Here is a 13644-nt window from a genome sequence, read left to right on the forward strand (position 1 = left end):
AAAAACTGAAGGCCCAAAAATAGCCAAGACAGTTATGTAAAAAAGGATAATGAAGGGAAGGAATCTCACTTTTTCAGATACTGATCATGTTAGAAAATTACAGTAATTTTTTTAAATATAATACTGGTGACAAAATATATATAAAATGTTAGCGAACAGAGGAAAAAAATATAAACATATGCCCCTGTATCAAATTCCAAGTTACCATGAAAATGTGATATATGATAGAAGATTATCAATCATCAGGAAAAGATAGTTCAGTAAATGAACGATTAGTTTCTGTATGGAGAAAAATAAGGTGAGTTCCTTTTTCACTAATTCTAAATGGATTATGGAAAGTAAAATTTTATCTATTGAAGAAAATTTATGAAAACATTCATGTGACCTTAGAGTAGGGAAGGATTTCTCAAATTAGGACCCAAAAGAGCAACAATAAGTAGAAAAGATGATGACTTTGCATCAATATTAAATAGTTTTGTTCAGGATACCTGGAACACTGCTAACCAGTGGGGAAAGTGTTTTTGCAGCATCTGTCTAGATGGAACCTTATAAAATTGCCATTTTTTTATGTCAAAAATAGTTCAACGTCAGCACTTTCATGTGCTTGAACCTAATAAAAACCAACAGTAATTTTATATCTAGCACATAAGAAATAAAACATTCAGATAGGAAACTGGACAAGAGGTATCAGGCAGTTGACTGAAGAAAAAAAGCTTCCCTATGAGAGGAGATGCCCATCCTCACTAGTAATCCACAAAGTGCCAGTTAAAAAAATGGTGGTATCTATACTGCCTTAAAGCAATCAAGTTAATAAAACTGTCTGGGTTTTTTTAACTGATTTACTAATAAAATAGTCTGAGATACATTTCTATGAGTTAACTTAGAAAAACAAACTGGAACCAATATTCGCTAAAGCTTCACTTCATTGCATTTCACAGTTCGGTGAGATATTTTCAGCTGGTTATGTTTTTTCTCAGGATTCTTTTACAGATAAGCCTTGTCAATAAAACTAAATTATAAGTTAAGGAGAAGAAATTGATTATATTCAGGGTTTTTGTTTTTGTTTCTATTTTCTTTTTTTGTTTTTGTCTTGAAACCTTTCCATTGTGGTCAATGGTCATGGTATTAGACACACATACATATACACACATAAACATTTTTTTCATTTTCAAGACTAAATGAATCATTTATTATTCATTAAGATATAGAGATCTATATATATGTCCTATATATATCCTTAATTAAATCCACTCACACTGAGATCGAGAGGCAAGATTGGTAGCTCTGCGTTTGTCTATACACACACGTTTCAGAATAATACTCAAAATTTTTATTGCACATATCAGACATAGGTAAGAGCTTATTGGATTAGCAGAGATGTCTTAATAAAGCCACTTATTATTACAAAGCCAGTCGAACACCATTCTGTTGTTCAACATATACCTGTATCGAGTTTTTAATTTGAGTAAGCCTCTTTGTTAGGAATATTGGGGACTTACCATTGAGTCAGACACAGTTCCTTTTTACAGAATGTATTATAATATGAGGATAAAGGGAGTAGGGAGCTTGAATATAGAAATAAAGTATAACTGCCTGGACAGAGTACAAGATATTAAAGAATTTTAAATAAGTCAGGGTGGATACTTACTTCATCGAGGAGAATTAGGGAAAACCTCATAAAGAATGTAGAATTTGAGATAAACATTGAAGAACAGGTACATTTTCAAATGATGGAAATAACATTGTTGGTTCAGGAAATAACATGAATAAGTGTACAGAGATTGTAATATACAGACTATAGTGCAGTCTTGACCATGTGTAGATTTGTCAGCCAGAGGAACCACTAACAATTTTTGAACGTAGAGTAACAATGTCGAAGTTTTCATGTAACAGCTGTGTAGAGGGTGGACTCTGCTGATGGGGATGCTTTGGGAGGCTGTTTCGTCAGCCCATATTATAGGTAACACAAACATGAATAAGTGGATAGTAATGAGAAAGAAAGGGAATTTGCAGGTAGATGTTTAGAGACACAAATGATGAACCTGGTACTGGTGGTAGAGGTTGAGACTTAAAACATAGCTGGTTTTCAAGGATAGGCAACTGGAAATGATGGTTTTATTCATATAAATAGGGAACTCAAGGAAAAAAGCTGCTTTTGTGAGGAGAGAGATATGATTGATTTAATGTTGAATCCTATTTCTTTGAAATATTTGGAAGATGAGATCAAACTGGCTTTTGGGAGATAGGTTAGTTAGAATTAGGAAAACTGGGACATAATGACTGGCTAAGGGAGGGAGAGAGATTACAGAGAGAGAAGGAGAGGATGGAAACTTGGTGAGAACACTTACCATTAAAGGATGGTGTCTATAAGTTATAAAGCTCCAACAAAAATAGAAGTGCTTCTTTTTGATGTGTTCAGAAAATGGCATGATTCTTTTGATTAGCGTGTGTGTGTGTGTGAGTGAGGGTGTGATTAAAACCCCCAACATTAGAATGAACAAAGATTGGCATCTTTCTTAGTCCACTTGGGCTGCTAGGCCATCAAGTGGCTGGCTTATAAATAACATTTATTTCTCACAGTTCTAGAGGCTGAGAAGTCCAAGATCATGGTGCTGGTTAATTTGGTGTCTGATGAGGACCTGCTTCCTCATAGTCCATTGTCTTCTCATGGTACCCTCACAGGCCAGAGGGGAAAGCTAGCTTTCTGGCGTCTCTTTTATAAAGGCACTAATGCCATTCAGGAGGGTTCTACGCTCATGACCTAAGCACCTCCAAAGACCCCACCTCCTAATGTCACCATGGAGGTGAAAATTTCAACATACAAATTTTGGGAGACATAAACTTGTAGATCATAGCAGCATCCATAATACATTGAACCAGAAAGGGTAGATATGTCTATTTTCCTTTTTTCATAGGAATAGGGAGGGATCTAGATTCAATCACTCATTTGCAAAACCATTATCTATATATAGTTTGTGAGATGTGATTCATTTCTTCTGATTCATTATTTTAGAAAAGATAATGAACTACGTAAAGAAGTTTATCTTGTAAACTGTTCTTTAGACCTTAAGAAAATATATTGATATATACCTTAAATGTATACACAGGAGCATGCATATTCATATTCTGTGAATTAGAAATTTTGCTGCTTTTAAATATCTATGGCGAAATCCAAATCCAAATTTTGCCCGAGTGATTTCCAAACACCATCTTCTGAAAACATATATTCTCATCTTGATTCATAAAGTGAGTTTCAGCAATAGGAATTATGAATCTAGAGACTAATTTGTGACTCTGTGCTGCTCTAAAATGAAATTTTCATCAGAACAGGGTAAGAGATTATATAATCCAGATTACAAGGATATGATAGGATTTTTTTTTTAAGTTCTTAATTTTGTGTCATATCCATAAAACACTGTGAAGTATTTATTGAACGAGTCTTTTATTTAGTCTACCATTTTTATATGCCTCCTCTGTCCTAGGCACTAAAGCCTTAGGATTACACTAATACATAAGAAAGTTCCTAACCTTATGTAGTCAATAATCTGTCAAGTGTAAAAAGTAAATAGCATGATAAATGTGAGATAGTATGAGATAATATATTAGGGACAAACTCAGGGTATAGGAAATTAGAGGAGACCTAATCCAGTCTGAGTGTGGAGATCAAGGAAAACATCCTGGTTGGCATCCAGGCCGAATCCCAGAGGATGAGAAGGGGTTCCCACATGAAGCCAGGGGAGGCTACCTTCAATGACTTCAAAGCTTGGTTTTACTTGTTATATAGTATATAGTTTAGTTAAGATAAACAACTGAAATTCTTAAAGATTTTTTTATTGTGATTTCTTAATGGAGGAAAATACTTATGAGGTTAAACATTAATAATGGTTTTTCATTGTTCTCTTGTTTCAGGGACAGAAGACAAAGTCTCTAAATTCATCATCTAAAAAATGGGGCTCTTTTTTTATTGATTCTGTTTCGAGACTGGAAAATACAGAAGACTCCTTGGTTTATACATGGTCTTGTAAGAGAATCAGTACTTACAGCACTATTGCAATACCAAGTATTGAAGCAATAGCAGGTAAGGGAGAAAATATTTATAAAGCTTTACCTGTTACTGGATAATAATGACCTTAAATACTAGAAATTTTGCCTTTAAAAGAAAAAATCTCTCCTCTATAACATTTTTCTTAGGAAACATCTACCTATGACAGTCTAGGTAATTAGGACATGCCCATCTCCTGGGACCAACTACAAAAGCTGGACTTTTTTTTTTTTTTTTATGTCTGCTTGGAGTCATAGGATAAAAGTAGTGGAAAATTACCAGGACAAGATGCTAAGGCGGCCTAGTAAGGTGAGCCTGGGTTTGGGGGCTGCTTTTTCCCCTGGTATTTGCTGACTCAAGAGCGAGCACCAAAGAAAGGGAGTAAGTCTTTCAATAGCTTCATGAGCCTACAGGGATGGAAGTATAGGGCCTGGTGAACTCAGTCAATCTGTGTCGAGACCCCAACGGAGTTTACCACAGAGTAAGGATGAATTTGAATTAGGACTGAAGCTCATATGAATCCCGAAAATTAGATTTAGAAGATTCTAGATTGGTAGTCCTGCAGGGCACCTGGTAGAAACCAGTGAATATTCTCTTGAGGAATATTAACATTCTAGGACTCACGTTATTTCTAAAAACAATATAAGGTTCAACATGTAATGAAAACTAGCCAGGCACGTGAGGATATGAGACTACGCGAACAGAAATAATCAAGGTTATTTCTTACAATTTACTGTGGTCAAGTACAGAAAAGAAAAGAATGAGAACTTTGGTAGAGACATAAAAACTATAAAAATAATGGAAACTCTAAAATTGAAATATGAAAAAATCAAAATTAAGAATTTAATGGATGGGTTTAACAGAAGATTAAACATAGCCAAAAAGTAAATTAGTGCACTGGAAAATAGGTCAAAAGATTTTTAGACAGACAAAAATGGAGGAAATGTATCTCCAGAAGCCCTATGCTAAATAAAGTAAATGTAACTAAACAGCTCTTGTTCTTCATGCAAAAGTAAGAATGATGCCTGTTGGGAGATTGGAGATGCCAGAAGGACTATATAACAACAAAAGGATAGATATGTGAAGATTAAAATGAATATTTACTGTTGAAAATAATAAAAAGAAATGAAGTCCTCCGAGGTTTAAATACAGAATATAAATGACAACATGACAACAAAGTCATATAAATTCCAAAGGGAGACAACTAGAGTTAAAGTGTTTTAAATTCTTATTTGGTAAAGTATGATCGACAGTGATGTATCAGAAATGCATGTAATCAAAAGAACTTTAATGACATACAATACATATACATGCTGAACTAATAATATAAAATAACTTTAGAATCCAAAAGAAAATAAGGGGAAAAAAGAGAATAAGCAAGACAAATGAAGAGCATTCAGTAAAACAATAAATTTAAACCTGAGTAATTCCAATAAATGTAGGTAGCTAAATATTCTCGTTTAAAGCCTGAATAAATAACAAAACCCAACTACAGGCTATTCATAAGAGACATCTCTGAAACATAAGGACACTGAAAGTTTGGATATCAAAAGATTTAGGAGAGAGATACCATGCTAACAACTTTAACCAAAAGAAAGTTAGTGTTCACTCGATTATAATGTGAAACAAAGTAGACATTAAGGGAAATATTTATTAACATGAAAGAGAATCACTTCGTAATAATAAATTCTGTGTTCAGAAATATGGAACTGGAAGTCTGGAGTATTCACCAGGGCCCGTCTCCTCTCTCAGGTCATATATATTCATCCCTCCGTTTTCTCAATACCAAGAAACTACTGCAAAATCCACTCTGCTTTACAGAGGTGTATGCTTATGCTTGCTTCTTAGTTTCTTAAAGTTCTCTTCAGAATTTGGGAAGGGGCTTGAGTAGAAAACCAGCGGAGTCCATTGTTCCACTCCTTCCTTTATAGAGCTTTCATAGCCCCTCATTTTTTCTTTGCAGCTCTTCAAGGCTGACAAAAGCTCTACTGGTTTTCTGCCGCTTGTAACTGTCCCTGCCCCCAGCCAGACTTCGGTGCCTAGGAGAAAGAGCTGTGGCAGAATGTCAGCTCACATCTCCACTTATTACCCCTTCTCAGGCACTGCGTTCTCAGGTCTTGGTTGCCTCTTCAGCTCTCCAGTGACTTCACTCTGATGTTTATATTTTTATCCAACTTTGCTAATTGTCTCACTTCCAGTTTAAAAGTGGTAAATATACTTAAGTTTTTTGAACCTCGAATTCTTCTGCATTTCCTTCCTCACAGGAAGGATGTGAGAGAAAATAAAGCAAAATGTTTATCTGAATTATTGGTAGGATCATGATGATGATGATGACGACCTTGAGATATATACCAGCTTCCCAAAGGTCTATCTTCTATGCCAGTATACAGATCCAGTATGCCAGTATATTCTACTCATTGAAGTAATATCTCATTTGCATTGGTTTCAAAAGAATGGTTTATTTTTCATTGTTCCATGCTTATATACACAAAATTTTTAAAAAGTAACCTAAAGATATTTCTTCCTTTCACAAATGACTTTTTCCTGTTCAAGAAATGGACCTTCTAACTTGAAGGGATTAACTTATTTTCAATTTTTATATTTCATTTTTCCTTTCTTTTAAAGTGATTCAAATTTATAGTAAGAGAGTAGGGTAGTGTGGTAATGGAAGTTACTGAGTTATTCTGAAGTACCTGGATAAAAACCATTTAGTAGGCTATGGTTGTGAAATAGTAAGAAAGTCAAAGAAAAGTAAATCTCCATCATTCCAAGATTTAACTATTTCTCCAAAGAATTGAAAAATAACCCCCTCTTCATCTTCCGTGGTAATCACCTCTCCTTACAGAAGATAATAGTGGTAACGTCATTGCCCTCTCATTTCATTTTCCCAGTATCAGTTTTTGTGGAGTGGGGGAAGAATGAGAGTTGCTATGCCATTTTCAATTGTTGATTTTGATGTCCGAGATACTTCCTCAAAGCAAAGTGCTACTTAGTCAATCTCTACGTTAGCACTATGATCTAAGTTAGCACTCATTGCTATGATCACATGCTCAGAAAGTTATATCTCACACAGAACTTCAAATTGATTATTTCAGTAAAGTTGGATACTACTATACTACTATATAATTTACCTCCGCATAAGAAAAATGGCTGGAAGGAAAATAATAGGATGGCCATGGCATTAGACATGTTGAAGAGAGAATCTTTATATAAATGTTGTCCTATTAATATTTAAAAAAAAAAAAAGTCCCAAGAGGAGTTGTTTCTGTCTGTTATGTTATTATACATTGAACTTACCATTTAAAAATATTTGTTCATTTGGGTTCACTTCATTTAATTGTTTTTAATATGGTTGTTATTATAGTATATTTAGTACAGAGAGTTAATAGAGCATTGTTGTGGTAAACAAGAAACTGGTTCTTTATGTACTTTTCTCTTTTCTTCCAAATAGTCAGCACCCAACAATGACTTTCCTGTAACAGAGATGTAAATGCTTTCTTGCCGAATCACCAGTCTAGAGATCCTTGTTTTAACAGAAGTCATCTGATCTCAGTTTGGCTATTCCATACTGAGATTTCTTGACAGAGTAGACCTTTTCTGCTACCTGAAAGAGAGAATAAAATTTTTGTTTCAAATGAGTTAGGAAGAGGAAAACAAACCTGATACTCCCCCTTCACCTCTTACAACCTTTTCATATTCATGTAATATTTTTTTTTCATAGACTTGGTTATCTCATTGACATTTAAATACATAGAAGTCATTTTTATAGATGTTATAAAAGTTTGTACTTATTATCTATATACATTATAATGGTGACTGGTTCATAAGTATTTTGATGATATATCATTTTAACCTTATAATAATAGCTACACGGAGACGTAAACATTTACTTTAGAAAATGTGTAGACAAGACAGAGAAAAGGTAGCTGGCTCAACTCTTAACCTGTATCATTTGGTGGCTTATAAGAAATCCAGGACCTCAGATGTATAATTTTAGAAACTTGGTTTTATCAGTTTGCTTTGCAGTGCCTTTTAATGCACAAGTCAAAACACACTCAAGCTAACTGAGCAGTGAAGACCTATGAAATTCACTAATACTGAATGTCTTTCTATAATCTTAGCTTTCTCTAGCATCAGAAAGGCAGTGTTCTTTCTTCCTGATCTCTAGCACTAGTTTTCTCCCTATAAGAATTAACTGCTTGGGCATTCTAGCATTTAACATATAGTATAATTTTTATACTAGTGTCTCGGAAATATTCAGTACTACTAAATAATGTTTTACTTCGGAAATTTGTGAAATACGGATTACTGCCCTTTATCTACATATGTAATAAATATCATAACATGACATATAATATTTCAATTGTAATATTTCTGGTAATGTTTCCTTGAAGAAATTTGGGAAGAAATTATCTGAAAACTAGCTTATGAGAGACTTATATAAAGTTATCACAGTGTCCCACCATCAATAAAGTATGCATTTTATGCGCTCTCTCCCGACTCCCCTTGTGGCTGTATCTGTGTGTGTGTGTGTGTGTGTGTGTGTGTGTGTATTTGTGTAATGTATATCATATGAAGAAAGTTGCTACATTGTGCATACTAGAATCTTTATTTAGCTGGGCATTGAAAATTATCCTTAGTAATTCTCTTATTACTAAGGGCTATGAAGATTATTAGTTCTCATTTACGAATTACATGATCCTCAGAGTAGGGCCTGAGAGAGTTTTAAATTTAAAAAAATAATAATAAAGTGTTAACTTTTGTGTGTGGAGGGTATTTAAACTAAATGCAAAAATTAAACTAGTTTGAGTTCTGAAAATGATTTACAATATCTCTAAATATAATTTGACTTTAATATTGTAAATTTTATAGGGAAAAATATCTACATTCTTCGTCCTAGGTACAACCTATTCAGGTGACAAAAGAAATATTAAAATTATGAAACTAAAAAAAAAATAAGTTTTATTATCAATGACTATCACATTTTGATGTTTATATTTATGAAAAGCCTTTTAAGATCTGCAGAATAATAAAACCATTTTGGTTTTTTTCCAGAATTGCCCCTGGACTACAAGTTTACAAGATTCTCTTCAAACAATTCAAAAATGGCTGGCTACTATCCAAACCCTCCATTGGTTTTATCAAATGATGAAACACGGACAACAAAATAACTTCTCTTTACTCAAAAATGAAGACCCATATACGCAGCAAATGTACTGTAAAAATAAAAAAAAAATTTTTCGATAGTATAAAATGCTTTATAGGAACAAATTCTTAATGAAAATTGACCAAGAAATTGATATGTTTTTTAGTAGGTCACCTTTCTGTATAGATCATCTTGATGTCCAACAACTCTCATTATATTAAAATCTCAGTATCTGAACTGAAAAGAACCTTATTAATTTTGTATATACCAATAATTCTGAAATTAGAATTCATCTGGGGAGATATATATACAGACACGCACGCACACACACACACACACACACACACACACACACACACACACACTATGGTTCTGAAAGCGTGGTCCCAAACCACTAGGATAGCATCACCTGAGAACCTGATAGAAATGCCAATTTGCAGGCCCCACCCCAGATCTACAGAATTAGAAACTCTGGAAACAGGGCCCAGGAACCTGTGTTTAATAATAGTGTGATTCACACTATTATTAAATAGTGTGAATTATTTCTGGCTGGACCATAACCTCCAGAGACTGGTTGAAATGGACCGGGGTATAGATTGTCCTTGACAAACGTCTTTTATGTGCCCCAGGAAAACATAGCCAGAATTAGGGACAACCGATCTACACCAGCTCTTTCACTTTATACCCAAGAACACTGAATCTGGCGAGATTAAATGATTATTCCAAGCTATCAGGTTTTATGCTATTATTGTGTTTTCCAAAACAAGGAAATAAAAGAGACATGATTTCTTCTAAGACCACACAGCCAGTATGGGACAGAGGTGATACCAGAAGCCAACTATTTCAGTCTCCAGTGTTACCTGTTAGGTTCTCCCTTCTCACTCCATTAACATTAAAGGCCGTTTAATTCATTTTCATTCACTTTAAAGTATGTGTTCTCAATAAGATAAACATTGGTTCTTGGGGTGAAAAAAAATATTAGACAGTGCAATAGACAGGCGCCCTCCAAAGCTAAACATTACCCAATAAAAATTTTATTCCTTAGTATTAATTTTTCTCATTAAGGATAAATATAAAGTTAAATTTATTAATTAAATTTGAGTTATATTTAATTTTTCTTCCTGGGAAAGGGATAATAAAAAAAAAAAGATTGAGAAAAACTGGTTTAAGAGGTTTTATACATATACTGCAATCCAGGATTACTGTGTTCTATGTTGTGCTGTATATGGTCATATTAGTAGCCATTTGTTGCAAGATGTTAGGAGCCAGATAATGTTTACAATATAAATTCTGGCTACTCTTTATATTGTAACTTCATTCTGTTTATCATGGACAATATCAGAAAACACACTGGTTACTATCATTATTTTACTTGGACTGTAGCAGGGAACTTAGCATATTGATGCATGCAATGAAAAGATAAATATTTTGTTAAAATTTTTAAATCCTCAAGTAATCCCAAATATAATGTGGGGACAAGTATCTCAGGGTGGATAAGCAGTTACTGAAATTATTTTCTCAAAGTCAGTCGCTCTCTTTGATATTGACTAATAAGTATATGGTAATGTGAAATTGATTTCCAGAATCATTGGAATATAATAACAAGCACACACAGTCGAGCTTAAGGCTAAACGATATATGTTGTCTTGTGCATTCTTTCAATATACATGTGATTTCTTTTCAAAATAAAGCTATTTTTTCTTAAACTTATTGTTTCAATGGCAAAGAATAATCATCTTTAAATGCTTATAAACTGCTATTGTTAATATGAAAAATGAGAACCCCAAAGTAAGTTCATTGCACTTTTTGGCCACTAAAGAATGAAAAAAATTCACTCAAGTCAAAAGTGCTAGTCCTACTTTTATTAGTACCTACATAAAGAATCTGAGCAATTACCTTCCTAATTTGATGTCATTTTTTTCGTTCTTGTCCAGAGAGTTTGTTTGCAAGTTTCTTCTATCTTTCTAACAGAGATAGCCTAATGCTGTTTTTCTTTTGGGCTGTAAATAGTCTTCAAAATTTTTTATTTCATTATTTCTAAAACGTGACAGTGTTTCTGATTAGACATGAAGATCAAAAATAATCATCCAAAAATGGCACTGTAAAAACGAAAGAGACTATTAAAGAAGAAAAGCTCTATCTATATTCTTTAATAAAGTCATGAGTAAGAAAACAGGAAAATTGTGCAAATAGACAGAGGACTTAAGTTTAATATTAGCATACAGGCAAACATTCATTACCTAAAAGATACCTAAAAATAATTGGCGAGGGAGCTGAGATTTTCTTTGCTAGCCACTGTTGATCTCATCAGCAAAGATCTGAATGCCACAGTAGTCATGATTTGGCAGAATTTGGTATTTAGAATATCAAGGTAGCGGAAACTTCACTTGAATCATGAATTACAATCTCAAATCAACTACTTCTGTATTTGTTAAACTCTAAATTGACATCAAGTATAACTTCTCCACTATATTCATATACTTGTTGGATGTGAATGTTGGTAGGGAAATAATATTTGATTTCAATTTAGAGTATATGTATATGTGTATATATATAAAGCATATATATGTACATACATAGGTTTATGTATACACATACTTTTAGTGAACTTGTTTGAATGCAAAGTAAATATGTGATTTTATGTAACAAACCAGCATAAAACTGAATGTCAGACTATCTTTTTGGATATAACTGACGGAATGTTAGAATCACATGGATACCTTTTTTGTTGTTTTTCATGTGATGTTACAATACCATTCCCTTACCTCTTCTCAGGCTCTTGATAACAAGATTGTCATGAGTTAGTGCAAGACTGGGATATATTCAAGAGTTAACTCACCCAGTGTGGTCCAGTTGCTGCCCTTGAAAATCCTTGGGCATGGTCTAGTGCATGTAGTGTGAATTCAAAAAAGTAAATTCTTGTTGGTCTCTAGAATCATCCTCAGATATAATGGTAAAAATTTAATAGTAATGAGTGCTGATTCCTCACCAGGCAAGTAAATGTATATTATCTTATTTACTTCCTACTGCAACCATATGAGGAGTATATAATTAAAATTTTACAGATGAGGAAATTAAAATTCACAGAGGTTAGATAATATGCTTGTTCAAAGTTGCACTGTTATTAAGGAACAGAGTTTGTACATGAGCCCAAGTTTGACCCCAAAATTCATGCTCTTTGATGTGTAAAGTCTTCCAATATTGGATCTAGATTGGGGCAAATTCTCAGTCTAAAACCATACTTCACTTTAATAACCACACCATGCGAGGACAACTGAGGGATTAGAAATGAAGAAGACATAGGTTCTGTTCTAAGGTAACTTACAATTTTATAAAAAAATTAAATATCTATAATATAGAACTTACCTGGATGAGTAAAATAGAGAACTAAGAAGCACAGGAGTCCTACAATGTATAATGTCTGCTCTTCCTGGAAGCCGCATATGCTCAAGTCATCAACAAGCAGGCCTACTCTTTCTTCATATTCACATTTAAATGTTCACCTTGAACACTTTAGCAAATTTCCCTCTCTGCTGTTGAGGAAACCAAAATGGAGAAGGAATAATGAAAACTGGTCCAAGCAAACTGGAAGGTGAGATATCTATAGAGAATTTGAGTCATTACTTAAAATGACAATATCTCAGACTGCTTACAATTGGGTTCTTGTACCAGGCACTTATTCCCATACTCATTTAAAACAAAATACCTTTATTTTACTTTCTTGATAATTTGGCCTTGGTACTTTCTTGGTAAAGGTCAAAGCTTCATAAAGTTTTAGCAAAGTTTAAAAATTAGAGAAGGAATACAGTCCTAAATGCCTGTTAAAAACAATCACCATGTTGAATTAAAAAATTAATAGAGATATCAACATTTCTTTACAGTTCTTAGCAGCTAAATTTCAGAAGTATAACATTTAAAGTCCTTTTGGTGCATTTACTCCCTTTGATGAAAGGAAAAACTGCTAGTTTCATTTATGCAACAAACATCAAGATTACATATGCAAATTCAGGAGTGTTCTGTAAATTTGTAACAGAACCCTGAATTAAGTGATAAAAAGTACCTTTTTCAAAAATCAATCATATAACCATCATCTGAGACCTAAATACACACATAAATAGGTTTTTTTTTTGTTTTTATGCCAAATTTAGTACAGACATTTGTGATACAGGGAAAGGTACCCTAGCTTGAAATCAGAAAATTTAAGTCTGTGTGACTTACTTGCATCTTAGGCAATTTACTTCAACTTTCTGTCTCTGTTTTCACAACTATTTAAATAGAGATAGTAAAATTGATATCAGGATTACAAAGGTAACATGAGAACACACATGGAGTGCATGACATATCTCAGATCTCTTGAGATTGTCAAGCCAGGGAATACGTATCTGAAGCTAAGTCAGACATCCAAGGCTCAAATTGTGACTCCATAGAGCAGGGAACTCAGAAATTAAGAATACAG

The 13644-nt window shown here is 33.5% G+C and overlaps 1 protein-coding gene across 1 annotated transcript in view; it reads left to right on the forward strand.

Moving 5' to 3' along the window:
* Window positions 1-9432, forward strand: part of NT5DC1 (5'-nucleotidase domain containing 1) — a 110078-nt gene extending 100646 nt beyond the window's left edge. The window contains exons 11-12 of the mRNA XM_016163623.2: window positions 3910-4078; window positions 9098-9432. Of these exons, the coding sequence (XP_016019109.2) occupies window positions 3910-4078; window positions 9098-9213 (285 nt within the window). The 3' untranslated portion in view covers window positions 9214-9432. The remainder of the gene's footprint in view (window positions 1-3909; window positions 4079-9097) is intronic.
* The last annotated feature ends 4212 nt before the right edge of the window (window positions 9433-13644 follow it).

The sequence above is a fragment of the Rousettus aegyptiacus genome, unplaced genomic scaffold (assembly GCF_014176215.1).
Source record: "Rousettus aegyptiacus isolate mRouAeg1 unplaced genomic scaffold, mRouAeg1.p scaffold_m13_p_1, whole genome shotgun sequence".
In the NCBI taxonomy this organism is placed as follows: domain Eukaryota; kingdom Metazoa; phylum Chordata; class Mammalia; order Chiroptera; family Pteropodidae; genus Rousettus; species Rousettus aegyptiacus.